Source organism: Pelmatolapia mariae, linkage group LG7 (assembly GCF_036321145.2).
Source record: "Pelmatolapia mariae isolate MD_Pm_ZW linkage group LG7, Pm_UMD_F_2, whole genome shotgun sequence".
Taxonomy (NCBI): Eukaryota; Metazoa; Chordata; class Actinopteri; order Cichliformes; family Cichlidae; genus Pelmatolapia; species Pelmatolapia mariae.
Window position 1 is genome coordinate 884,402 of NC_086233.1, and position 27,105 is coordinate 911,506.

General features: G+C 46.8%; 1 protein-coding gene across 6 annotated transcripts; it reads left to right on the forward strand.

Annotated features, from left to right (window-relative positions):
* The first annotated feature begins 2,404 nt into the window (after positions 1-2,404).
* Positions 2,405-27,105, forward strand: rpgrip1l (RPGRIP1 like). 6 transcript variants are annotated; one of them, XM_063477479.1, is made up of 27 exons: positions 4,475-4,570; positions 5,219-5,314; positions 5,477-5,621; positions 5,794-6,101; positions 6,216-6,315; positions 6,870-7,013; positions 8,421-8,526; positions 8,961-9,107; positions 9,238-9,311; positions 9,406-9,545; positions 9,640-9,746; positions 9,818-9,868; positions 9,976-10,158; positions 10,296-10,413; positions 10,509-10,961; positions 11,821-11,924; positions 12,020-12,356; positions 12,709-12,902; positions 13,142-13,237; positions 13,376-13,435; positions 13,580-13,709; positions 15,191-15,279; positions 15,645-15,831; positions 22,376-22,460; positions 22,699-22,835; positions 25,693-25,831; positions 27,010-27,105. In XM_063477479.1, the coding sequence occupies exons 2-26, from the start codon at positions 5,227-5,229 to the stop codon at positions 25,806-25,808; spliced, it is 3,699 nt and encodes a 1,232-aa protein (XP_063333549.1). In that variant the 5' UTR covers positions 4,475-4,570; positions 5,219-5,226; the 3' UTR covers positions 25,809-25,831; positions 27,010-27,105. The 6 variants fall into 6 exon arrangements, with proteins under 6 accessions (XP_063333547.1, XP_063333548.1, XP_063333549.1 ...); XM_063477477.1 differs by lacking the exon at positions 4,475-4,570 and adding an exon at positions 2,405-2,425 and having other exon boundaries at positions 25,693-27,105; XM_063477478.1 differs by lacking the exon at positions 4,475-4,570 and adding an exon at positions 4,160-4,178 and having other exon boundaries at positions 25,693-27,105.

A 27,105-nucleotide genomic window follows, 5' to 3' on the forward strand; every position in this document is an offset into this window, starting at 1 on the left:
CAGGATTTACCGAGTCCATCCTGCAGGTTTCTGTGGATTTACACCCGAAATCTGACACAGTGAGGTGGCAGGGCGCCGACAGACACACAGCGGGGTCAGGCGGTTCATGGGAAATCCAGAGTCTCGCAGGAGAAAACCCTGACAGATCACATCAGTGTGAAAGTGTGAATTCAGTTCGGATGATTTTAACACAGAGCTAACCCAGCTTTCAGTCAAGTCCTGAGGAGTCAGCTGAAGAGTAAGAACAAGATCCGGGCTATCAACACCTACGCCCTGCCCGGGATCAGCTACCCTGCTGGGATAATAAGCTGGCCAGAGGAGGAGATAGAAGCTACTGACATCAAGACCAGGAAGCTCCTGACCATGCATGGAGGGTTTCACCCCAAGTCCAGCATCCTGAGGCTGTACGGTAAGCAGAAGGAGGCCGGGGACTGGTGAGTGTCAGCACCACAGTCCAGGATGAGACAACGAATATCCACGAGTACATCAGGAAGATGGCCCCAACTTACTCATTGACAGCTGCTGTCACAGAGAAACTTGCAAATCTGACCTTCGAGAGGTCGAGCAGGATTCAGAGAGGAAGTCAGGAGTAACCGGCTCGAGCACCTGAGGCATCAATAAGCATCCAGCTCAGACTACAAAGCATCTACAGAACGCTGTGATTGGTGAGGTGATGCATTCGTGTTATTTTAACGAGGCTTCGGTCTTACAGCCGCCGGTGGAGACCGTCCACACTCAGCAGGCAGGCGTGAGGGCCGGAGCGGGAGACTGCAGGAACCTGAGACAGGAGCTGCCGTCAGCCTGGACCGCTGCTTCTGCACAGTGGGTGGAGGTGGTGCTTACTCTGTTTGGACCTTTATTCCAGCAGCCTCCCTCTCATAGCCACACCAAAACCACTAACAGCAGCTCAGGAAGGAACTGCTTCATTTTCCCTACTTCACCATTCGGAACACATGACGGCATGTTATGGAAACAGTTTGGAAAGATGTTTTGCACACGCTGAAGAGAGCTCCGCCTTTAACCTGAACAGGTATTGTTTTTGTCTCCAGCTGTTCTGATCCTGAGGTGGAAAAATGTTCGGACTCTCCGTCTGATTGTGACCAATGCTGGATCCCTGCAGCTCATCTCATTACCATAAATGTCTCACCTCGTCTCTCCCGAGCCGCTTCCTCCTCTCCCGCTGCTGTCCTCGCCCACGTTAACGACGTCAGGAGGCCTCGGCGCAGCGGCCCAACGTGCTGCCGTACGGTCACAGAGGGCCGTTCCAACTGGCTTGGCTTTAATTGGCTCTGCTCAGGTGCCAACTGAGATCAGCTGTCACGGCAACAACGGCTGCACCTGTTTACACGTCTGTCAGAGCGGCGGCGCCGCCCGAGGCGTGACCCCCGACACACAAGGTCACATGTCCTCTGCTCGGAGGGCACATTCACACTGCAAACATGAAGAAGTGTTCTTTATCCAACCAACAACTAGCTCCATCAACTACTCTGATTACTAATGAAATACTCTGATTACTGCTCCTCCTGCTCTCGGATCAGTAGTAAGCAGAAAGATGGTGTCGTGCTGTCAGCACCACAGGAAACGCTGTCAGCGAGAGTGAGCTTGGACTGGGGAAAACTAAAAAACTTCCTGATATTTTACTGATGAGAGGACAAACATAACGTGGAAACTATTTTGCTGCCTGATGTTGTAAATATTAAGAAAATGTGGCTCGGGCGTCTAATTTAGATATTTAAACACGCTGAATACCAAAAACATAATTGTGTGAATGAGTTATCAGGAGGAGCGCCGTGCTGTCTGCGGTTTCATGTTTGCGGAGCTGACTCGTCACCAGCTGCTCTCTGCGCTCTGACATTTTAACTGAAAACAAGAGAAATAGTTCAAATTCTGCTCCGTGAATCAAAAAGCAGAACAGTTCTGCTCCCAAACAGGAAGTCCTGCACATGCACTTCCTGTGATGGCTCCAAAGGTGGCTCGTACACACTGAGCATGTCAGGTTTGTCTCAATAACTTTACTTATAATGGAAGATAAACAGAAGGTGTGTTCAATTCCTGACATGATGTTTGATCCCCAGACTCTCCTCTTGCTTTCTCCTCAAACCGAGTCCAGAACAAACTCCTGATCACATGATCGATCAATCAAACAATGAGTTTCTTTGTGTGACGCTGTGGAAATAAAACTAATTAAACTGAGATGAAGTTTTGGTTCTGAACAAGTCTCTGGGTTTTTACTAGTTATGACATTCAGACCAGAGGTGCTAAATGTATGGCTCGGGGGCCAGAGCGAGGCCACTAAAGCAGCTTTACTCACAGCAGGCATCAAAGGAGTTCTCCTTCATTCCTGGAACAGGAATACTGACAACGAGTCAGTGATGTGCTCCATGACAAACAGTATGTGGGGAGGATGGTCGCACACTCTACACAGGTAACAAAAGTTACTGCACAAACCTTTTACAGCAAAATATATCATCAGCATAATGTGCTGTATTTTCAGTTACTGTAGCATTTACAGATTTGTCAGCAGTTACTCTGCTCATATTTACAGTATTTGTAGCGTCTGTTCATTTACACTGTTGCAGGATTAACATCGTTTATTCATTATAACAATATTTTATATCAGACTTTATTATTCCCCGAGGAAATGATGTGGTCACAGTCGCTCAATAAGAACAGTAACACACTGAACTAAATGGAATAAAACTATATATTACAAAGTTCACAGAGTATAAGAAATAGCTCCATAATATACAAACAGCTCCATTATAAATATCCAGACTATTGTCTCGATGCGTGCTCAGTCATCCAGGTCAGGAAATCCCAGAAAGTTGATCCTGTTCATCTGGATGTTTTCAGTTTCATCATCATCATCAGGTGACTTCTTCAGTGTCAGCTGACTGCAGGTCTCCAACCTTGTAAACATCTGCACAATAACTGAAACCAGCACCACTGAATGAACTGTGAGCTCAGTTCTTTGATCATTAATATGCGAATTGTGGTGACCACTGAGCTAACAGCAGCTAACATGTTGGTAATCTGAAACATTTTTCTGCATCTATTTTCAGTTTTTACTGTTTTTCTGTCAGATTTTCAGTCCCACCTTCTTCCACACTAACCTTTTTCTACAGGCTGCTCAGTATCAAAGTCATCCAGCTCTGTTTCCTGTCTTTGTGCTTTTAGACACATAATTATGCATCTTCTGTATGTTTAGCACTCAGAGGTCTCTCTCTTTCTTTCCCTCATGTTTTGTCTGAACCACATAACTCCCCATTAAATTCTGAGCTGGTTGTTAAAGAGGCTGCGACTTCATCTGTGTCATCAGATTAGCCGAGTGATTTGTCCTCACAGAGGCTCACTGCCGTCATCATTACTGTGACCGGTGGAGGATCCTCAGCTGCTCACACGTTAACCAGCTGCCATCTAGTGTCACATCTGGGACAGTCACAGGATCGTATGATAACGACGATGATAATGATGCAGATCAGTGAGAGGAGGTGGGTGCAGGGACTATTACTGATAAAAAAAGGATGAAGATGGAGCTGCCAGGCAGGAGGAGAAGAGCTCAGACGGAGGAGGATGCTGGGATAGGAGGAGATGGAGGCAGATGATCTGCTGTGCAGTGGAGCTATGAATGGAGCAGCTGAAAGAAGAAGCAGATTTACAGTAGGCGGCTGATCTGGCCTCTCCTTTAAGCGCCTGACAGTAACAGACTTTCACCTCCCCCCCGTGGCTCCAGTTGAATAAAAGCCACGACTGCTGGATGTTTGAGGGGAAATCTGCCTATATTACAATAGCAGGCTAAGACGGGCCTCCATGCTCGTCTGATCATGTGCTTGACAGTTGTTGCACCAACGTGGGCACGGCCTGTTGAACAAGAAGCCAGCAGGCATCATAGATTTCAACGACAGGCTGACTCGCTGACAGATCCGCGCCTGCTCGCCGCAGGCCCAACACACGGGGGAAGGTGTGTTTGCGGGGAGGAGGGTTCAAAGGTTATGCCTGGAAGAAGCAGCAGCAGTGATGGGAGACTGTCACGGCCCAGCGATCACTGACATGCCGACTGAGCTCATCCTGGCCTGCCGACGCTCATCTCAGGGTCCTAAATTAGATCCATCGCCAGTTCATGAAAGGCATGCGTCTGACAGCACGCCTATCAAATCCCCGCAGATGTGTGTGCAGCAGTGAGTCACACTGCTCATAAATACGCTTACATGTAAAGTCAGGTCAGACAAAGTCCCCAAATTGGCCCAGAGTCAGAGATACAGCTGACAGACAGGAGAGAGGGTTTCTGCATGAAAATCAGCAGGAAACAGACACGTTCACACACAAAATTCCTTCTTATTAAACTCGAAACAGCTTTAAGAGCATTTAATCATTGGTGGTTTATACTGTGTCATATTTTAGAGGGAAATATAAGCTAGGAAAGCCTTCGACTGCTAAAAAGACAAACAAAAAATACAACTCCCAGAAGGCTCTTCGCACAGCGCGTGCGCTGTTGCACCATAACGACGTGATGAGCGGTTATGTTTTCAATAGCAACCGTGAGTTAAACTGAATAAAGTCGTTGTAAAAGGTAAGAAATGCGTCAAATGTTACCAGAAAAATGACCGGAAACAAGTCAGAAGTAAATATGGAGTTACGAGCGTTTGAGGCGACACGCAATCTGATAATTAGACGGTTCCGCTAGCTCGTTAGCTACTGCTGCTAACTCGGAAAAAAACACGATAAATTCAGAGCTTTTCAGTGAAATACATCCACGTACGCATAATATATATTTTAATTTATTTATCTGATATTAATATGGTGTGTCCCATTGGTCAAAGATAACGCTGCTTTGTTAAATCATTGCTCAGTACCAGACTACCTTTAAATTCTATACGTTTTAATGTTCACGGTCGAAAGTAGCGTTAAATGTGGCTTCGTAATTATCGTCGAAGACTCCGAAACATCGGAATTAGCCGGTTTTAAGTTCGGCATACATGTAACACACTAGGCTGTTTGAATTTTGGTGCTTTTGAAATGGTGAACAGTCCGTTTTACACCGCGCTATTAGAGGCGTTTTTAAAGTGAAGTGCTGCTGATTAAGTTTTCATTGTAAAGTATTTTTATTCATTGCGCCGATTGTGTTTTTAACCTCACTGAGAGATTTATCTTCAGAGATGAATTATAAAAGGCGTAAAGTTTTCTGTAACCGCCACCGACGGTTGAATCTTCTGTCCAGGCTGAAACATGTCAACCCTCCGGGATGAGACGGCAGCAGATGTGCCGGTCAAGGACGTCACGGTGGACCTCTCCAGACTCACACCGGCTCCACCAGGTGTGTCCACACTCATCAGGCTGTTTCAGAGTCTTCCACGTACCAGCAGACAGTAGCATGACTACAACGTTGAATTATAACCTACATTTTAGGTTAAATCCAGTGCTCTGTTTTATGTGGTACAGTTTGTTCACCTGCTAATTTGTTGATTTCTGCTCACAGAGTCGTCGACCTATCAGCACGCCCGGGCGCGGCAGGACATCTCGCGTGTGTCCCGGGAGGAGCTGGAAGACCGCTTCCTGCGGCTGCAGGAGGAGACGCTGCAGCTCAAACAGCACAGCCACAAACAGCATGATATGATCAAGAAGTGAGGCTTCTCCCATGTGCCCGGGGCGTTTTTATCACTGAACAAAAGCACGTCTTTAAAGAGAACACGTTTATTTCCTCAATAATATTTTTCTACACAAAAAGCTCCAGAATCCTTAATGTGTCTAACAATATACCATTTAATTTAACTGTCTCTCTGCTGCCCCCTGCAGACTGGGCACAAAGCTGAAGAGGCTGATGAACAACCGTGACCGCATGGAGCAGCTGGCAGCAGGGACAGCCCCGTCCTCCAGGGTCCGAGACGTGGAGATGGAGGAGATGATGGAGGAGCTCCACGAGAAGGTCCGGGCCCTGCAGGCCGAAAACGAAGGGCTGAAACAGCGCCTCCTGGTGGCAAAGCATCAAGTCATGAACTCTCAGAGCCAGAGGCCGACGCCGTACGACCGCATCCAGCCGCGAGTCAACACGGGGTTGAAGTTCAGAGACGACATGTCGTCTCCGTCTTTAATACGACCTAAAAGTGAGTTCTGCAGCGTCTTCAGAGCTTCTCTGCCATCACGCTCCACGAACTGCATGTTTTCTTTCTCTCTGTTTAACTTTTACCATCTTACCTCTGTGAATTCATCTCCTGCAGGTACGAGGAGTTTGGAGGGAGGAGGACGACCTCCGACTGGCCTGCTGCCTCGCTATGGGCACAGTCTGCTGGAGGAGGCCAGATCAGAGATCCGCAACCTGTGAGTAGGAATGGGAGTCAGTGAGATGTTAGTGATCGATTCTGGCTCAAAAACACCTCTAAGCAGCATATCACTCCGGGTTCTTGGCTAGCTTAGCGTTAGCATGCTGTCTGTGCAGGTGCATGTAAAGAGCTGAAGTTGTGTTAGCAGCATGATGGAGCTGTTTCTGGATGCACGAGCACAAGACTCCATAAGCAGGATCGATCGGCAAGCAGACTAACAATTCCATACAGCTGGACTACTGGGAACCACTTCTCTACAAGAACCAGTTCTTAATTCCCGTCCTTACCTATGAGTCATACTGAGCTTATTTAAGGATATTAATATTTATCGTGTCCTCGTCGCTGGCATCGGCACTGAAACAGGAAGATAACAGTAACTAAGGCTCCACAGCGCTTTCTTCTGAGGATTTATAAATGACAGTTTTTGTAGTTCTTTACTGGATTCACGCTGTGAGTGAAGTGCAGACTCGCAGCTTTAGCGGGAGGGGTGACACACACAGTCCCTCATTTTCAGAGGCTCATTGATTGTGACACGTCATGTTTGTGTCGCAGAGAGAATGTGATCGAGTCCCAGCGGAGCCGCATGGAGGAGCTGGAAGGTGCATCGGAGCTGCTGAGGGAGGAGCTGAGGAGGAAGGAGGCAGAGTATGAAGAGAGACTCCTGCAGGTCCGGCAGGAGCAGACCTCCAAACTGAGGTACGAGCTGCTGGTTTTAAATACGAAGCCTTCAGTAAAGCTGAGCGGCGCCTCGTTCTGATGTTTCCTGTTATTTCATCAAAAATGTCGTTTATGTTTGAGTAAATGAAAATCCATCTAAATAAAACCAGTGAGAATATTTTGGTCTAGAGCTGGGCGATATAAGATTTTTTCATATCACGATATGTTTTTTTCATTTCAGGCGATAACGATATATATCACGATATAAGCCAAATAACTATATTTGTAAGATTTAAATGTGCCGTTGCTCACAAGTAAAATATGAAATAATCTGCAGCTTGTTTTGATTTAAATATTTATTTCCCATAATAAGTTCAACAGGGTAGATGTACTTAAGGAACATCAGACTTCAGTTTCAGATAAATAAAGGCAAATATTGCAAACTACACAAAAGGCAGCCGCTAAAGTGTTTAAGTTTCAAAATAAAACAAACAAAACAGACTACTAAATTGTCAATTCCACTTAGAAACAAAATATTAAATTCTAAGTTTGTTTTACAGAAGAACAGACAAAATTGACTAACTTTTGTCAATATCAAATAAACTGAGAACTAAAAGGAAATTCTCAATCTCTCCTTGTTGTATAGCTTAGCTTTTCAAACAGTTCTAACAGTGACTTTAGTCTGACAAAAGCTGAATGACGAATTAGCGCTTTCAGTCAGAGATTGAGCATGCACCGGTTTATTGTCTTTCCAGACTTGCTTTCGGCACAATTTACAGTGCGCGCTACTCTGTTTTTTGTCAGACTTGAAATAGCCGAAATACCTTCACACTACGGAACTTCTATGGCCCTTCTGTTCGACAAGCTCTCCGGCATTGGAACCATCATCGGCTTTTTCTTCGGTAACCTTCGCTCACGCTCTCGGTTGATTTTTCTCTAGTCGGCAAACTCATTTCCTTCATTACCCGGGCAGCCCGGCTGCAAAAACAAATACACATGCGCGGCTTGGAACTTGTGCTGCACGTAACAAGTCACGTGACGTGACGCTGCGGCTGTGATTGGTTCGGCTCTGCGCTACTTAATTTGGATTGGCTGTTCTTTTCTTCTTTTTTTTTAAGAGGACAAGAGAGATGAGGCCTATCGCAATAGTTTAATTTTTCTATCGAGAAAAAGTTATTTCGCAATACATATCGTTATCGTTCTATCACCCAGCTCTATTTTGGTCTCAGGTTTTTGTTGGAGGGGAGCACCAGAACCTGTTTCTCCACGATGTTTCTCACGGTTTCAGTCCAACAGCTTTCACCGTATCGGGGCAGAAGATGAGCTCGTGCTGTGGCGAGGCGTCCATCATTCACAAGAATCGCTTTCTGCGGTCACCTCTTCACTCAAAGCTGCGCTCGAGGTCGAGGTTGTATTTGTGGATGAATCTTTGTTTTTTCCTGTCAGGACGCACGTCAACAGCAACGTGACGCTGATCAAACTGCAGAAGCAGCTGGCGGCGAGATCCAACACCGTGGCCGAGCTGGAGGGGCGATATCTGCAGCTGCAGGAGGTGAGACGTTTCCCGGCCTCCTCCTCTTCCTCCCCCACCTGAAACCCTGCAGCACCAAGATCAATATTCAGTAATCACTATTGATCTTCTCTGTCTGTGAGAGAACAAATTATCACACTTTTCTCTGCAACGCTGTGACTTCAAGCACAATCAAATCCATCTGCAGCCAATCAGGAGAAAGATTTCTTAAGAGGGGAGGGGCTTGATTCAGTGCACAGCATTGTTTTGAACTATGAATCATGCAGAGCAGTAGGGACGAAACACCAGAGCTGGATATGATGAGCTCAAAGATCATGTGACATCCCTCCCGTTTATAATTCCACTTTATGGCACTGACACACATCTGCAGACACATCTGGCCTGACAAGATCAACAAGACCAGGTGTCAGGTGTGTACACACAGCGAGCTAACAGCGGCGGTGTTTGTTTTGCAGAGTCAGCAGACGCTAAAGCTCAGTCATGAAGCGGCGATGGCGAAGGTGGACGAGCTGTCGGCGGATCTGAAAAACGAGCGGCTGAAGCGTTTGGAGCTGGAGAAGCAGCTGCAGAGTGCCAGCGTCTCCAGGACGAAGATGGAGCAGGTGAGCCCGAGTCCGCTGTAGGGGTGTTCTGCTGTGCAGGTGTGGGTGGCTCACCTGTGTGTGTGTGTGTGTGTGTGTGTGTGTGTGTGTGTGTGTGTGTGTGTGTGTGTGTGTGTGTGTGTGCGTTCAGCTGCAGGAGAGGATCGGCGAGCTGGAGCAGGAGAGAGACCTGCTGAAGGACAGCAACGAGAAGCTGCTGAACAGGTGAGCAGAAGGAGGCGAAGACACGCCGCGGCGCTGAACGTTTCAGTCTTACCTGGCCCAGGTTGACCTCCGTCACCACCTCCTTTCGTTGCAGCGCCTTTGACGTCTCTCAGCAGGAGAAATGGCAGCTTCAGGAGCAGCAGCTGAAGCTTCAGATCTCTCAGCTGGAGACGGCACTCAAGGCCGACCTCGTCGACAAAAACGAGATCCTCGACAAAGTCAAGGCCGAGAGAGGTACGCGTACCTGCCCATTAAGACCGCTCCGTGTCCCGTGAGAGCGCCGAGGGTGAATGTGGCGACCGATTTCCTCCCTCTGATTGTTTTTCAGACACAAACGAGAAGCTGAAAGAAGCAAATCAGAAACTGGAGGTGCAGTTCCTGCAGCAGAAGCAGCAGCTGGAGGAACTGAATGAGCGGCTCAAGTTTTACAGTCGGGTGAGCAGACGAATCAAATCCTTTCACCTGCTGCAGGTTTGGTGTGTGTGACATCACCGTGCTCTTCACAGGGGAGCGACTACGACGTGGCCGAACTCACCGAGGCGCTGCTGCTCGTCAAAGTGAGTGCCCGTCACACGCCGCTGCCGTCCGGTCGTTACTGCGATCATACGCAGCCCAGATTCAGTCTCATGTCTCGCCTTTTGTCTGTAACATCGTCGTCTATCAGACACGTAAATCCCAGAGGAGTGGAGATCTGGGCTTCCTGAGGGAGGCGGAGGAGGAAACGGGTGGCGCCATCATGGAAAACGCCGTTAAGGAGCTGCGAGCCGCTCACGCCGAAACCATCCAGGAGCTGGAAAAGACCCGGAGCCTCCTGAGCACGGAGAGCCGGATCAGCCAAGGCTACAAGGTGGAGCAAACACACCCGCCCACTTTTATTCTTACTGTAGGTGAAGCAGCGAGGGGAGGGGTCAGAGCGGAGCTAAGTTTGAACCTGATCACGTTTGTTGTGCTGAGCAGAATCTGTTTCCTTTCTCGTGGCCGCAGGCCGAGCTGGACGCCGCGCTACGCAAGATGGACGCCGACAAACTCGAGTACGAGCAGAAGCTAGAACGCCAGGCTCAGCTGCTGGACGCCAGGGCAACGAAGATCAGGAAACTGGAAGGTTCCCACCCATCCAAGCATCCATCCAGTTCTCCTGCTGATGTTCAGTTTAAAGAATAAATGAACCGTCGATGATGAGGTTTCTCTGCTCCGCAGCTCAGCTCAGAGACATCGCCTACGGGACCAAAACCTACAGCGTCAAAGCGGACGTCACAGCCGAGGACGAGGCCGACGAATCTGGCGAAGCGCTTCACCTGGAGAGTGGAGAAAACCTGCTGGAGCTTCAGATAGTAGGCATCACGCTGTCTGACTCTGCCCTGCAGATGCTGGGCGAAGCTGAGCCCGCCACCTTCTGTACGTACGCCTTCTACGTGTTCGAGCTGCACGCCACACCGGTGGTGACGGGCCGCAGTCCGAAATACAACTTTACTTCAAAGTACGTGGTTAGCGTGGACGACCGCTTCCTCGACTACCTCCACCGGGGCACGGTGAGGGTGGAGCTGCACGAAGCGCTCGGTCTGGACTGGAGGACACTGGCGACCGGCGAGCTTCGTCTGCAGCAGCTGCTGGAACAGGATGGGAAGGTTCACGGCAGCGTGGCGCTCATCGGTGAGTCATTGGTCTGTGGCGGGAGGGAGAGAAAGACTGACATAAGCACAGACTGACAGACAGATGCAGACGTGAGCGCTGCACGTATAAAGGCTCACTCACACTGACACAGACCAAGTCCATATTTCATTTGTCACACACACGAACATACACAGACATGTTCAGACGCACCAGACACAAGAACAACACTGAACAGGTGCAGACTGACAGCGAGCAGTCAAAAACAGTTACCGGGGTGCATCACTAAAGTACATTATTTTGTTATTAAGTGCATGTGCAGTGTAGAGAGTCCAGTCCAACACCTGGTTCAGCACCACTGCAGGTCAGGGAGCTCTGAGCGAGTGATGCATCCAGCAGAGCGCACCACTCTTTGGAGAGCTCGTCTGTCCCGGTGCTGTTCCTCCACCTTCAGAGGGAGGTGGAAGTCTGAGGAAGAGGAGACGCTTCTTTAAAAAGATGTTTAGCGCCATCTTCTGTCAGTACGGAACATGGCGTCATGAGTTTGGTTGGTTGTGGCTAGCAGACTTAACATAAACTAATGTGAGTCTGTTAGCTGCAACCAACCACATGACGTTACATCTAATGTAAATTAGCCTTTATAAGTGGAGCGCCTCATGTCCCCTCTAAACTCTCAAATATGTACGAGGTCAGAGTAGGGCCGAAGGCAGAACCTGGATATTTGCCTTCCTGTGTGTCACTGAGGGGCCGTGTGACCCGTGAGCCAGCTCAGTGACGGCCGGATCCACGCGGTCTGCGGGCTGTCCGATGTACTTGACGATGACGGTAGACTCAGCGACTGTCGGTGATGTTCGATGAAAACGCATCGTCAGATGAACGCTCGTGTGCAAACCTCTTTCAGGGTCGCGTGATGAGGCGCGCTCCTTCGGCTCCTTGGAGTTCTGGCTCAGGCTGAGGGTGCCCATGACGGAGACGCTGCGACTGTACCGAGAGAAGATGAAGGCGGTGAGCTTCATCATCACCCGTCATCACTCAGATACACCCACAGTGTACACACACCTGAGCAGGTGAAGGTTCTCACTTGTGTCGTTTCTCCTCAGCCTCCGCCAACGACCAGCGACTGGAACGAGCTCTTCATCACCGTCCGCCGCTGCTCCGGCCTTCAGCTGCGAGGCTCCCGGCAGCCGAGCCCCTATGTCGTCTACAAGTTCTTTCACTTCCCCGACCACCCCACCGCCACCGTTCACAACCGCCAGGACCCCGACTTCAATGACCTCAGGTCGTACTGTGTCTCGATGGATGCGGACCTGGACCGGTACCTGAAGTCGGAGCTCCTTCAGTTCTACGTGTTCGACTACAAAGAGGAGCAGATGGACACGTACCTGGGGAAGGCCCGAGTCCCTCTGAGGACGCTGACCCACGACGAGAGCCTCACAGGTGAGTCAGGTGTTTGTAGTACACTGTTCGCCTGCAGGTGCAGCTTCAGTGTTCAGCTACAGTGTGATCTGTTAAAATGGGGTTCTTTCTCACCGTCATCACCTGAACATGGACATACACACTTTACACTGGTTTTAAATAAACTGGACAGGAAATGTTTTTATTTTTAGCTCCTGATGAAGGGTCCAGGCTTCTGTTTGAGTCGATAAAACATCAAAAAGTATTTTAATGGTTTAAACTTCTTAAATCTAAAGTTAACCAAACGCCTCACACTGCTGCTGTCTGAGGAAATGTTTCAGGATCAGGATGATCAGGTGTGAGTGAGCACGTGTAACCTGCTCTGCTCCCTCAGGTGTGTTTTCGCTGGCTGATCCCTCTGGACTCCCCGCCGGGAACATCGAAGTGACTCTGAAGTGGAAGGTCTCCTACATCCACCCGGTGGACGCCATGGAGGACGAGCCCAGGTTTACTCCTGTGGAGGAAGCGTCAGAGGCCGAACAACAGCCGGAGGGCGAGGAGGCCCGCCGCCATCGCACTGAATCTCAGGTCAGGTCATCCAGATGACCCAAACATAAATTATAAATTTAATAATGGCCTGAAAATGTTTTAGATTTTTTTCTCCTTTTCTGCGAATCGACTGCACAACAATCGAGCGATTCCCATAATTCCCAGAGATACCTGTTCCTCCTGAAGGCTGTGGCCTTCCTGTGCCTTCAGCAGATGTTCACCTGTGACTCGGTCCAGGTGTGCTCCTCCCTCACCTCTCTGGATGCTTCCCTCTTCAGGCCCCGCTGCCCAAACCAAGACCGAAGACTCAGGTGAAGGGAACGCCACCCGCCAAAAAGGTCACGTTTGTAGAAGGGACGGCCGCCAACCAACAGGTGAGAGGCACTGCCTCTGTCAGGTGATCAGAGAGGGAGGAGTTTACCTGCAGCTCAGCAGGTGCATTCAGGGCTCAGGTGGAGATCGGATAAAACAACACGTGGAGTTTGATGTTTTTCTGTTTTTCCTTCCTTCAGCTGGACGCGTCGAGCTCAGCGGCCCGGGGGGCGGAGACTCTACCTGCAGCACCTGTACAGGTAACCTGCACACACACACTCCAGATAGAAACCATCACCCCAACACTCGTTAAAAACAGGTTTGACCTAATAAGGAATCAATAATTAATTTATGGTTTACCTGCATTCCCTACCTGTCCTCACCTGTCCCCCACCTCTTTTCAGGTTTTGTCCAAAGGTGCCGGAGAGGAAGAGGACGATGAAAGAGAGTCTGACGTCTCTGAAGGACAGCTGGTCACAGTGAGCGCTGCGTCGTACTCTGATGACTCTGAAATCTCTGAGGAAATCATCGAAGGTCTGTATCGACTATGGGACTCCCCCGCAGTCGATTATTATGTTTAAAACATACACAACATTTTCTGCCTCTAGTTAAATGTGTGACGTGTCCCACACTGAAGCTCATCCACACCAATAAAAACGGAGAATCATTAGAAAATGTCCTAATCAATCAATCAATCAATCAAAGCTTTATTCGTCACATGCAGGTTGCCCTGCAGTGAAATGGGACCCCCCCGACCTTACATACACAACACAGACATTACATGGGGATACAAGTCGGAGATTGGTAGCGTTGGAGAAAAAACATTGAAATGTACATTACAATGGGAAAGTACAAGAGGAAAAAAAGAGACCTCTTCTCATGCTGTGCTTCCATGGTAGGACAGCATGAGAACAGGAAACAAAAAAACTCCTCTGCACAAAAAAGCACATAAATGTTCACAGCACAACATTGTGAAGACATAACAAGCCACAGGGTTGGGTGATGGGTGAGGAGTAATCTGAAGCGAACTCAGCAGCCGCCTCGCACGTCGCTGTCTTTCCAGCGCGGCACATAGACCCGCCGTGTTCCCCCGCAGGAAACAAGCGTCGAAGGCGTTTGGAAAGGGAGGGGGATGAGTGTGTGCTTATCAGTGTAAGTGTATGTGTGTGCGTGTCCATAGTTCAGCGGAGACAGTGTCCTTCGCCCTGCCAGGCTAAGTAAACAGTCTACCAGCCAACCCAGGTGGCCTTGCATGGAATGGTCAGTCTCAACATAGTCGTTATCAGGGAGTGTTTTGATCGGCTCCAGCCTTGAGCCCACAGCTGGCGCCGTAGGGGTACCGCATTATGATGGCGATTTTCTTTCCTACAACTCATGAGAATTTCGAGCTGTTTTTTAGCACTCCGACACTGGTCTCCCGTTGGATAGCTGCCAGTTTCTCCATGATGTTATTTACCCTCAATTCCGTGGTCTTGTCACTCTTTTGCTCACAGAGCAGATTCTGAGACCTCACGACCGCAGCCAACTGATCCGTGATGTATTCCAGCTTCCGCCCATAGGTGTTGATTTGAGCGGATTCTTCCCTGATGTAACCCAGTATCCGCTCAGAGATGTTATTCTGAGTATTCACTGCAGCCGCAATTGCCTCCAAGCTCTTGACCATGACATCATCACTGAAATCATGACTGAAAACTATAAATTAAAAAAATAAAAGTTAAAAACTGATCAAATATAAACTCAAGGCATAAGAAAATAATTCAAATTTAAAGCTAAAATAGTTTAAAGTGCAAAAACTCACGTCTTGTCTAAAAACAAAAGTTAAGAAAATGTGTGAGCTGAAGCAGAAACATGACAAACCATCAGAAAACTGATCCAATGATTTAAGATTACAGAGAAAAACATCAAAAAACCAAAACGTGAGAAGAATTGTGACAAATTTGTGGTATAAACGGTGAAAAGAGCAAAAGTGTCGACACTTGTTGATCATCTGCTGGTTTCTTCTTCTTCCTGTCCAGATGTGGAGGACGTCCCAGCAGCTGCAGAGGACTCGGCTCAGTCTGACAGCGATGACTGCATCGTGCCCGGCCCGGCCACGGCGAGGAAGGTGAGGAGGAGGAGCGTTTGTGTGAATAAAGAAACAAAGTCATCGTCTCCCATCAAATCTGAAAACATAAACTACAGGAAAACAAAACCTCAACTATATCGAGCCTCTCAGCCTCACGGCTCATGTCCCAGTCGGCCCGCCAGGGGGTCGCTGCTGGCTGCCACACACACTAAAACTAATGTCCTGTGTGTGTGTGTGTGTGTGTGTAACATAATTATAAAGCGGTTTTCTTGCCGCCGTTCACTTCCTATTTTCACGTCCTTAAAAGTCATAATGATCATAAGAATTTCTGATTCATCGATGATTAGCACTCGTAGATGATGTAACCATCCTGTGGTTAAATAACCTCGCCCCGCCCTCCTCAGGTGTCAGAGCGAGTGCGGGTGGAGATTGTGTGTCTAAGCCTGAGGGCGGAGTCTCGGGTGGCACGGGACACCAGCGTGGTGCGGCTCTTCGTGGAGTACTCCTTCCTGGACCTGCCCACGGAGGAAACGCCGCTGTCTCTGCCCAAACCGCCACCGGGCCGCAGCATCAACTACAACTACAGCAAAGGTACGCACCTGCACAGGTGTGCTCAGACACTGCACCAGTCGCGGCAACAGCCTCTGCTCTCAGCTTGTGTCAGTGGCAAGACATTTTTAAACATTGAAAGAATACAGAAACAGTCAGAGTTTTGTTCAGAGAACTACGTGCGCACGGGTGAGTGATCGGGTGATACTCACACCGAGGCTTTGCAGTCAGCTTTATTTATACATCGTAGCATTCCCTGTTTTTTCAGGCTGTAACAGACAATCTGGGCATGTATGGGACACAGTGTATATGTGTGTGTGGGTGTGTAGTTTCTATCTCGAGGAAAACAGAAGCCAGTTGGGTCCTGTTTCCAAGGGTGTCTGCAAGATACTTTCACAGGAGTCAGCGAATACCGCAGGGCTCATGTGTATGTGTGTGAGAAGAAGCAAAGACAAAACATAAAGATATGTGAACACTATGTGCTTTTCAGGCCTTTCTTAATGGGTAAATGAAACAGAAAAAGGAGAACTGAGTAAATGAAACATTATAAGGAAAACTGAGTAATGAAAAACATCACAAAATCTCTTAACATTCCCTGCTGTTGTTCATATATATTTATGTACTTCAACTACTAGTCACTTGCAGAAGCATTTTCAACTAGAGTATCATTTTGTGAAAACGTACATGATCAACTTTATTGGGTTTACACAGTTTAGTGCTTAAAAATCATCTTCAACTTGTACCTTTTCTTGAGCTTGTTCAACTTGAGATAATGCGATGTAAGCTTGCAATCTTACAGTAAACATTTTGCTTATCATACTCCGAATACAAGGCAGTACACATGTGGAAAATAAGCAAAGTAGCATAAGGAGCATTCCAACGAATGTTAGTCCTTTTGTAAGTAATGACTTCCACGACCCGCTAAGCAGCCATGTGAGCCAGTCCTCGGTGTTGTGTGTGTAATCTTGCTGCTGTACTCGTCTGAGCTGACGTAGCGTGTTCAGTGCGTCAGACATGTTGGTGGAATGCACATTATTAGGGATGTAGGTGCAGCAGGTTGTATTAAACAACACACAGAGACCGCCTTTCTCGGCCAAAATCATGTCTAACGCCACACGGTGTTGCATTGTACTAAGGCGCAAGGCGTCGATTTCTTCATTCTGCGCGTTATTCACTTTACAGGATGCATTCAGGAACAGTCCAAAACGGTAGTTCAGAGTCTCAATTCTAAGGGCGTGCTTTCCAACTCCTACCCATGGGAAAAGGGCATGGGCGACCTTTTGTCCTGTGGTCCAAAGCTTGAATTCCTCTGGGACGTCAGAGCCCCAAATTGGGTCGTGTGGTTGTATTGTTCGTCTCCGGCGTGTCCGCGCACGGGCTGCTCCTGCTGTTATCTTGAAGGTGTGATCGCTTAGCATCAGTGGCACACATTGTCCCTCATAGTTTTCAGGCACGGCTAGGTATGTTTGGGGTTGTTTGTCATATCCTTGACACCACCAGCCGGTCCCCTCGACCCAGTAGAGTTTCTTTGTAAGAGTCGGTAGTGTCAGGGTGTATTGGCATGCGCCAGATAGGCTGTAGTGAGTTGCTCCTTTGGTGATGTTGACAAACACGACACATAAGGAAAAGTGTACGTGGTCACCACAGCCAGCACAGTGATGTTTGGGGTGCTGAGTGACATATTCACCCAGTGTTTGTCCTCACAGGCGTACGTGTACCTGTTAGGCTCTGACGTGTTGGTGATATTAGTGCATAGGTCCATCAGATAGGTTGGGTCTTCTTGTCCTACTGTTGTGGTGACGTTGATGTTCTGGACGTTAGGGTCTCCCAGACATATCCACTTCTCCAATTTTCTCATCGTTTGGTTATCACAATGTCCGCGGGCTGCTTTCTCATATATGCACAGTCCTTCATTTAGTGGTGCGGGTGTGCCGTACAGGGTCAAGTGTTTTGCAGTGAGAGGCATGTGTGAACAGATGTAACAGTTTTTGTCTCTTGTGGAGTTGTACACATAACGGTACCAGGCATTGTTCATCCATGGGTGGTTGTGATCTTGTGTCATGTCGTCTGGATGTATTGCGTCATGTGTCAGTCTTGTCTCCAGGTGGTGCTGTTCTTCTTCTTGTGGAATCAGTAACAGCAGTCCCAACAGGATTGTGACACTGGCCACCAGAACGAGTATGGTCTTCATGATGACCAAACACACCTGGTCCTGTGAGTGAGTAGACTAGGGGCGAGAAGAACAAGGGCGGGATTTACCCAAACAGCCCTCTCTCCACCTCCCAGATCACTAACAGGCAGGGGTGCTGGCGTCTTAGTGTGGACTGTCGCTCACTTTTTTACAGTGGCTCTGATGAATCCAGGAAGGTCGTTCAGCAATTTTGCAGGCTGTTGGTGTGGCCAGGAGGACTTGGTAAGGTCCTTCCCACCTCGGGGAACTCCACTTTTTCCTCTGGAGCACTTTTATCAGGATCCAATCTCCTGGTTTCAACCTGGAAGAGACTGGAAGAGAATCATCTGGCAGTTGATTGTTCAAAACTATTTCTTTGTTTTCTAACAGTTTTGTCATCCATTCTGCTAGTGTTGTTTCTCTTATGGATTTGTCTATCGGTTCACTTGTAATAGGTACTCTGCGGGTGATATGAGAAGTTTTATACTGAAGCCCAGTGCTTCAGAGACCTTTGATATTACTTCATTTACAAAATGTGTAGCACAATAGACAATTCAATCAAGACCTTGAGCCATAAACAGACCTCACGCACAGACATTGTTTTCATAACCGGACAATTTTAGACCTTGTTCCTTAAATCTACATAAATATCCTCTGGGTGACATAGAACACATTCTAAGTAATCAATTGCTTCTCATAAAAATTATGTATTGGGATGTTTGTGTGCAGCATTTTGCATGTCAGCACAAGCATTTGCGAGCAAAGCATTCTTCAGTGCATAAGCGTGTGTGTGTGCCATTTCTCCCTCTATCAACGAGTGCACATGTGTTCATGTGTGTGTTTCTCTCCATTCTGAGTCAGTGTATGTAGATGTGGGTGTGTTCATCACTTTCCTGTTCTGGTGTTCTGGGTAAACCACAGCCTGAAGCGTGCCCTGGGGTCCTGCCCTCCTCCTTTTCAGTCCGCTTGCCACCATTGCTGCTGTTCAAAGTTCAGTCTGTCCTGGTTCTGACCCCAATTGGGACAGTCCTTTTCTCCAGTGTCCATGCTCACCGCAGGTGAAAACTGCATCTTCTTCTGTGTTTTGTCCATTCGACCCCCGTAGCTCCTCCTGTCTCTGGCACGCCCTTTTTGCTGCCGTGTTGGTCCATCACTGTCCTGCACAGTGTTAATGCTGAATTGTTAAGGTCAGCATTCTTTTGCTCGGCCTTACTTGTCATTCGGCTTGGCAGGCGTCTCGTCACAGCTCTGCCAGCTGAAGCTGTCTGGGAATTTTTTCCCCCGTGTAGTGAAACGGGCCTTGGTTTTAACGCTCTCCGTCTCCGCTGCATAAGATCGCTTTTCTGCAGCCCTGTTGACATTTTCAGGTTGTTGTTGTTGTAAGTCCAGCTGCTGCAGCATTTGGTCAGGGTCACGTCGAAGGTGGTAGAGGGGAGAGCAGGAGTCCAGGTCAGCCTCGGCTTTCAGGGCCGGCAAAGCAGCCTGTAATTAAACATAAAGAGAAGAAAAAACAAAACAAAACAAAAACAAACAGAGGTGTACGAACAGGAAAAAGACGTTGTGTTGGCTGTGATACAAATGGAGGGGAGAACCACCGGGCAGGCCCTGTGTCAGCCTTCTCTCGACAGTCCTTTTTTTCCCACGATGTAATCAACTGATAACCCACCAAGTTGAAAGGACAACACAGGTAGATATTTAAATTCTTAAGATCATTTTTAAAAGCACGAAAAGGAATTTTCCTTCCTTGAGTAATCACATGTGTCGTTCAATCAGCAGAAAACATCTCACAATTTGACTCTTAACCACCAAATTTGTTGTTTAATCACTGGTTGGCCATACCAGTCTCTTTATTTTCTTTTTGAAGAAGTTAAATTGGTTTGTATTACTATTATTTTAAATTCTCCTTTCTCAAAAACAGAAAATGAAATTGTAGTTGTTCCTTGCTGAGAAACACAAAATTACATTTCAAAACAAAAACAGACAACCCAGCTCTCAGCTGGCTCTGGACTTATCATCATCAAGGTCGCATGGTGAGAGCTACTTCAGAAGTTACAGTACTCATCACTCAAGCAACATTTGAAGAAACAAAAGAAACAACAAACAAAACTCAGCACACTACACAGAGAACGACAACAAGACACAACTGAAGATGTTGTTCTTGTTTGTTCTCCTTGAATTTTAGAATAAAGTTATTACATCTGCATTAGTAAACCATATGCCTAATCATTATGTGCCACTGTGATCCACAAGTATGATCACTGATTTATTCATTTTTCAACCCAACAAAACAAAAAACAAAACAAAAACAAGTTACTGATGGCTTGAACGCTTTACACACGAGTCAGGATGCAAAAAGGCTGCTGCCAAAGACAAATCAGAAGCATGAGGGAAAAAACTGAGCTCACAGACAGCTTCATGTTTGAGCTTTAATAGCTCTGTTTCCCTCCCTCTGATGTGTTCTTATGCAGCTCCTGCTCTAAAAAATGTGTAACCTGCTCATCAGCTTAGCAGTGACCATATATTTAATTCAGCTTCGCAATTGTGTAGCCTTAGCTGTTGTATACAGGGTTTTTAGTTGTTAGGATAGGTGTGCTCTATATCTCAACAATGTCTCATCTAGGATGACAGGTTTTCAAGCAGGTCAAGCGTCTCTATGCACTTGATTAGATTTGGTATTTTCTTCATCTCATATATCATTATACTGAGTTTGAGCAAACCTTAAGCTTGATTCAGACTACTTTTAACAATTATCCACCTCACATCATAACTGGATAGGATGCTTCTTCTCATTAATATTATGTCATTATTAATATTATTATTAATAATTATTTTCTCTTACTTCTATATAACATGTATCCATCGAGGGCTGGGGGTGATCTGCAGTTTCACCCCCACCCAAGCTGGAGACACACTTTCCTTGGCTGAACAATGACACAGCCATAATATACCTTATGCATCTCTCTCTTTTTTACTTATATCTACTTGGAGGGTTTCTTTTAATTTAGTCAATGCGGAGGGGCTACATTTTCCCTCCCATGTGGGACATTTAGTTTACTTTTGGATTCGTTGCCCATTTCTAATTTTGTTTGATCGATGTAATGCTTATATTTTGTATTTTATTTATTAGTACTATTTTATTGATTTATTAATACTGCCAGCACACACTGTGAGACGTTCTGGTACTAGAGTCAGAGGAGGGTTATTAAGTCAGCCTTCTACCCTGAACTAAATTCAGGGCGGACTTAATTTTTACGCGTTGACGCGCAACCTTTTCTCTTTCTCACCATCAGGTACTCACAGGAAAACAATAGGAGTAGTGCAGGAGCCTAGAGCTCCTATTCAATGAAGCACTTACTCCTCAACAAACATTCAGCGCGCTTAGAAAAATCCTATTTTTATTTGACACTCTCGTTACCTTTCACTCCCGGAGTGAAATGAAACCACGAGCTACCAACCTCTCTTTTGTTGCGGAATGGGCCCACACAGGGCGAATTATCCCGTCTTACACAGGCGAGCGTTTACGTGCGGGTCCACACAGGGCCCGGTCCACACAGGACGTTTTACAATAGGACACGTCTGTCCTTTTGGTCCACACAGGACCCTTCTACTTTGAGCAGTGTCAAGCTAAAAATCGATTATTCAACGCAAAGTGTTTCTGGCTGCTTTATATTCACCTTCAATGTTGCGCTGTGTTCTTTTTCCCGGCGTCACCGAGAACCTGGCGTCGTGTACCTGTATAAGACACTGGCCAGTAGGCGAATTTACGACTCTGGGCTTTTCCTCGCTTCGCTAGAAACGGTGGTTGCAGTGCAGGTAGTCACGACGTCAGGATCCGGTGGCTCCGTCTGTGAATAGTTAGATGATATAATAATATCAATAAACCATCCGGCTCGAAGGACCAATTAAATGTCAGTGGCAAGACATTTTTAAACATTGAAAGAATACAGAAACAGTCAGAGTTTTGTTCAGAGAACTACGTGCGCACGGGTGAGTGATCGGGTGATACTCACACCGAGGCTTTGCAGTCAGCTTTATTTATACATCGTAGCATTCCCTGTTTTTTCAGGCTGTAACAGACAATCTGGGCATGTATGGGACACAGTGTATATGTGTGTGTGGGTGTGTAGTTTCTATCTCGAGGAAAACAGAAGCCAGTTGGGTCCTGTTTCCAAGGGTGTCTGCAAGATACTTTCACAGGAGTCAGCGAATACCGCAGGGCTCATGTGTATGTGTGTGAGAAGAAGCAAAGACAAAACATAAAGATATGTGAACACTATGTGCTTTTCAGGCCTTTCTTAATGGGTAAATGAAACAGAAAAAGGAGAACTGAGTAAATGAAACATTATAAGGAAAACTGAGTAATGAAAAACATCACAAAATCTCTTAACAGCTTGTGACCTCACTGTCTGTCCACAGTCATCCCCGTGGACGCTGAGAGGAACGCCGCGAGGAGGCGCCTGCTGAGGGGAGTCCTGCAGGGACGAAATCCTCACATGGAGAGGTGAGGAGGGGGAGGAGTTCACTGAACACAGACTCAGAGCAGCTGCTTCTTCTTCTGACTCCAGACAGCGTCCGTCATGCTCTGCTGTGATTGGCTGCTGCCAGGTGTTAGAGCCCCAGTGTTAGTGCCCAGGCTCTTTGTGATAGGTCACAAACACCACAGAAGGTTAGCCACAGAGTCCAGGTGCTAACGTCCAGGTGCTGCAGGCTATGCTAACGGGAACATCCTTTCCCAACAGAATCCGGTTCACAGTGGTGAGCGAGCCTCCAGAGGAAGAGGAGCAGGAGAGGGAGTGTGAGGATGTGGGCATGGCCTTCCTGAGGATCCCTGACATCCTGGAGAAACAGCGAGACGTGACGGAGGAGCGTTTGAGCGGTCAGCACGCACCGAAACAATAACCACCAACAACATGACCACAGCAGCCTTTAAAGTTCACCCTGTTCTTAAAAGCAGAGACACAGGAAACACATCCTTTTTCTAATGTTCACCATTTTAGCCGCTGACACGGGATTTGCAATAGATTACGACCTCCAAATAATAGTGTTTGCTCGAGTGGTGCAGACCATCCTGCAGCTGGTGATTCTCTGCCTCTCTGGGTTAAATCTAAACGTCAGAATAGAAATAGTCTGAGCGCTCCCTCTTTTCTTTCCCCTACTCATGTGAACCGACTTCCTCCATGTTTCAGGTAACTTGCGTGCATTTGCTCGTTCATTATTTCCGTTTTTCTTTGTATTCCTGCATGTTGTATGTTAAATCAGACATGATACGGTAGCATTGGTCACTCCCAGATCCAGCATACATTCTATGGGAACAGTTTTTGGCGTTCGAGCCTCATGGTTTCTCTCACCATCAGAAACATGCTTGATTGTTGCAGACTTGCTGAGTCGAGGAAACCTCTGTGAAAGACGTTCTTAATTTTAATTAATTAATGAATTTTTTAGTGATGTGAGGGGAATAGTTTCTCTTTGAAAACGTGCTTGTCTGAGCCCACAGTAAGTAATGTGGGTAAAACTGTGGGGCTGTGTGGCAAATCCACACTTATTCCATGCAGGCCCGACATGGGTCATCCCTGGATTACTGCTGCACTGATAATCGATGAGTTCAGGTCCTTCAGCACGAATCGGACAAGCACAGTGCGATTGTGGGGCTCAGTGACTCATCTGGACTCGTTTTCAGATTGCACTCAGACTGTGAGAAATTGCATCAAAAGGCCGAGGAGAAAGAACGAGTGTGTTTGACATGAGCACGTCTGCCGTCCCGCAGGGGAAACTTGAGGCGTAGTTTTCACGTCAGCCGAGTGATGTTGACGAATTCCTCACTACAAAAACGGCCATCTGCTCAGCCGCGCCCGCTCAGTCCACGTACACGGGGGTGTGCTCGACCGTGACATCACCGTAACACAAACACGTTTACTTTGTCTCGTATTTCCGACCATGTCTGCCACTGATTTTCACACTTTCCTCCTCTCCCTGTGGTGCTGGGGTCTCTGTGTCACATCGTGATAGCGATATCATCCACCCTGCACGTGTGTGTGCGTGTGTGTGTGTGTGTGTGTTCCAGTGTTTCTGTATTTTTTAGTTTTTTCTGTTCCATCAGGATTTTATCAGTATTTCAACACTGTTACGCACACTGTGTGTGTGTTTTCTTTCTGTCCTTTCTCACAGACACACCTACAGTCCAGATGTTTAGTTCTGTGTGTGTGTGTGTGTGTGTGTGTGTGTGTGTGTGTGTGTGTGTGTATGTGTGTGTGTTCACATCTGTCCCTCCATCAGAAAGGATCACGTTTGATTGATTACTGTTGTTGTTACTCCTGCAAACACAACGTGATTTGTGGAGTTTGTGTCTCCTGCTGTAACCACCATGTCGGCCATCGCTGGCTCCAAAGAGAGAACTCCAGGTGCTCGCTCTCTTCAGCGTAATGGTTAAAAGCTTTGCAGGGTTAGACTAAATGTCCTGGAGGGGTTTCTTACATTATGGTTCATTACCACAGATCTGAAGATGCGCCATGTTGCACAAATCGATGTGTAAGGTGTTTTTGTTGACCATGTCTGCAGATCCTTGTCTCCCAGCAGCCCTGCTCCGACTTTCTTCTGGCTGATAGGGGGATGTGTTTAGCAAGAGGAAAGGAATGCATGGAGGGAATAAAAGAGTGGAGGGTGTGGGGCAGAGGGAGACATGAGCATGTTTTTGTGACCCAGAAAACATGACTTTCACAAACATTTAAGTCAAGTCGAGCGACACAGACAGTCGGTTCGCTTCATAGGTTAGAGACCATTGTCCCTCCTATGAAGGATTCAAGTGAACAGTGGTTCTTTGAGGCGTTGCGAGGGTTGGTAAATTAAATCAAAGTGATGCTGTTGCGCTTTCTCTAATTTTCCAGCTTAGGCTTCACAAACTGCTCCAAACACTGTTTCAGGCTCTCATTGATTTCAGTGAGAAATGAAAGTCCTAATGTGGTCTTCTCTGCTGTTTGCAACAGGCAGCAAATCAGAAGAAGCTTGGATGAAAGGGGGAGGGGCTAAAACAGCATCTGGGTTAACTAATGCTCATCAGAAAATAAATGAGCATTATTTCAAACTGTGTTTGTGAACGGAGGCGTTACGTTCTCTGTGGTTGCACGTAAATCTGCAACGTCTCCATTCTGACCTGGCTGGCAAAAAAGCTGATGCTGTACTTCACAGAGTTTCATTCATGGCACACAGCTCCACTGAAACCTTACAGTGCTGTGGGGAAAAGCGCCTTTCAGGACCCACTGCCACTCACAGCGAGATGATTGTCACTAGTTAAGCAGTTATAAAAAGGAGGAAAAGCCGTTCCACCTTCATTAGTATGATTGGATGTGACTTTGCAAACTGACACTCTGTGAGCACAGAAAACTTTGAGTCTCAGATTTCATGTTTGACCTTTTCATTGATCTTCAGGGTGAAAATAAAAATGTATACTTTTTAGTTGACCCACAAAATCATATTCTTTGAACCCCACAAAGTGACATGAAAGAGTAAAGTGAATATTACTTACCTGATGCAATGTAAAATGATCCCAGTTCTGCAGCGAGGGGTGAGCAGTAAGTACTCTGATAGACGTATTGAGCTGTTACAAACAGCAAAATAAACGAATAACAAACTAAAAGAAATAACTAAGTGTCTGAGTCTGGCAGACTTTTCTAGCTGAAACCCAAAATCATTCCCTGAGTAATCATAGTACACGTGTGCGTGTGTCTGTGTGTTTGCAGTGCTGGACGTGGAGGACAGCAGTGAGGTGGTCGGCACCCTGACGGTGTCCATGGAGTGTCTGGAGGCTCTGCGCTCCATCATGGAGGAGGAGGAGACCGCCATCAGCTCGCTGTGAGGCCGCTCAGCAGGCTGTGTGAGGTGGAGGCATTTCAAATTTGACGTCTCTGTGTGTGTTTCAAAGTGGTGAATGTGCTGAATTCTGCTGTGAGCCTGTGAATATGATTTATTGTTTGCTCAGAGCATCTTCACGCTCTTCTCCAGTTTCACTGTTTGTGTGCGAGAAATAAAACGTGTCCTTCCTGCACGAACGTTTAGATTCTGTACTCTTACAAAGAGATGATGTGTCTGCAGGTGTGGCTTAGAAAGACATAAATCATCATGTTTCTGACATTTATGGATAAAATCAGCTGTAATGTCTCAGTGTGGGGAAAACAATCACAATCATTGATCTGAGATGAACTGAAGCCTGCTGGCTCAGAGGTAGTGTTGAAAGTGCTGCGAGATCAATCAAATGCAGACCGGAGAAACAAACCACGGAGACGCAACCTGTGAATAGAAAGGTCAATGTGATGACAAGACATCTTCAATGCAATATGAACCCTGTAAGAAATATTACTGATAAAACAATGCTGTAAAACATGTTATTAATGCAATCACAATAATGCAGATTATATAGTAGGAATAAAATAATTTCTGAATCTCCACAAAAGTTAGGCAGAGCTCGTGCTCTTTGGTCCTCTGTGGTGTTTTTAAGCTGATAGGCGGGGTTCATCTTTCCAAAGGAATTTATACGAATCCAGAGATCTGAACCAGTCTGCTGATGGTTTACTCAAGATCATTGAAAATAAAGATTTTTGGTGTTCTAACGACTCTTCCCGTGTGTGATGTGTGAGATTTCCATCTAACCACATCATCTTTTATTTTATTTAAAAGTGGGATGTGCTTTCATTTAAATCTACAAGCTTAGAGACATTAATACCTAAGTATTCCATATTTCAAGTTGTAGTGGGGTAGAAGAAGGATTATGGAAGGAGCAGTTAATCGAAGAACTGTAGATTTTAACCACATGACGCCAAACATACACAACAAAACAGTATAACACAAATGATGCCTCGTGTCAGGGGAAGCATTGATAATATAACACATGCGCAACATAAGATTACTTTACCGTCATTATGTCAGCACACACAATATTCACATTCATCAGTTTTCACAGTGGGCAAAAGAACGAATAGAAGTTTTTCTGTCTTGTACAAAACTGTTGTTTTGATTTGTTTTCTTCTTGCTTTGATAAAAATCTTCTTCCTGTCTGGCAGAGTCCTCACGCCTGTCGGTGCTGAAACACAACATTACACAAAGTGATGGACGCCTCTGTAACAAGAATATTTCTAATAAATACAAGAATAAAGCAA

What these genes read in the sequence shown, in the direction of transcription:
- rpgrip1l (XM_063477477.1), top strand. Translation starts at nt 5,227, where the DNA reads ATGTCAACCCTCCGGGATGAGACGGCAGCAGATGTGCCGGTCAAGGAC. An exon ending in ACTCACACCGGCTCCACCAG is followed by an intron (nt 5,315 to 5,476) that starts GTGTGTCCACAC and finishes TTCTGCTCACAG; the next exon opens with AGTCGTCGACCTATCAGCAC. An exon ending in CCAGGACGAAGATGGAGCAG is followed by an intron (nt 9,108 to 9,237) that starts GTGAGCCCGAGT and finishes GTGTGCGTTCAG; the next exon opens with CTGCAGGAGAGGATCGGCGA.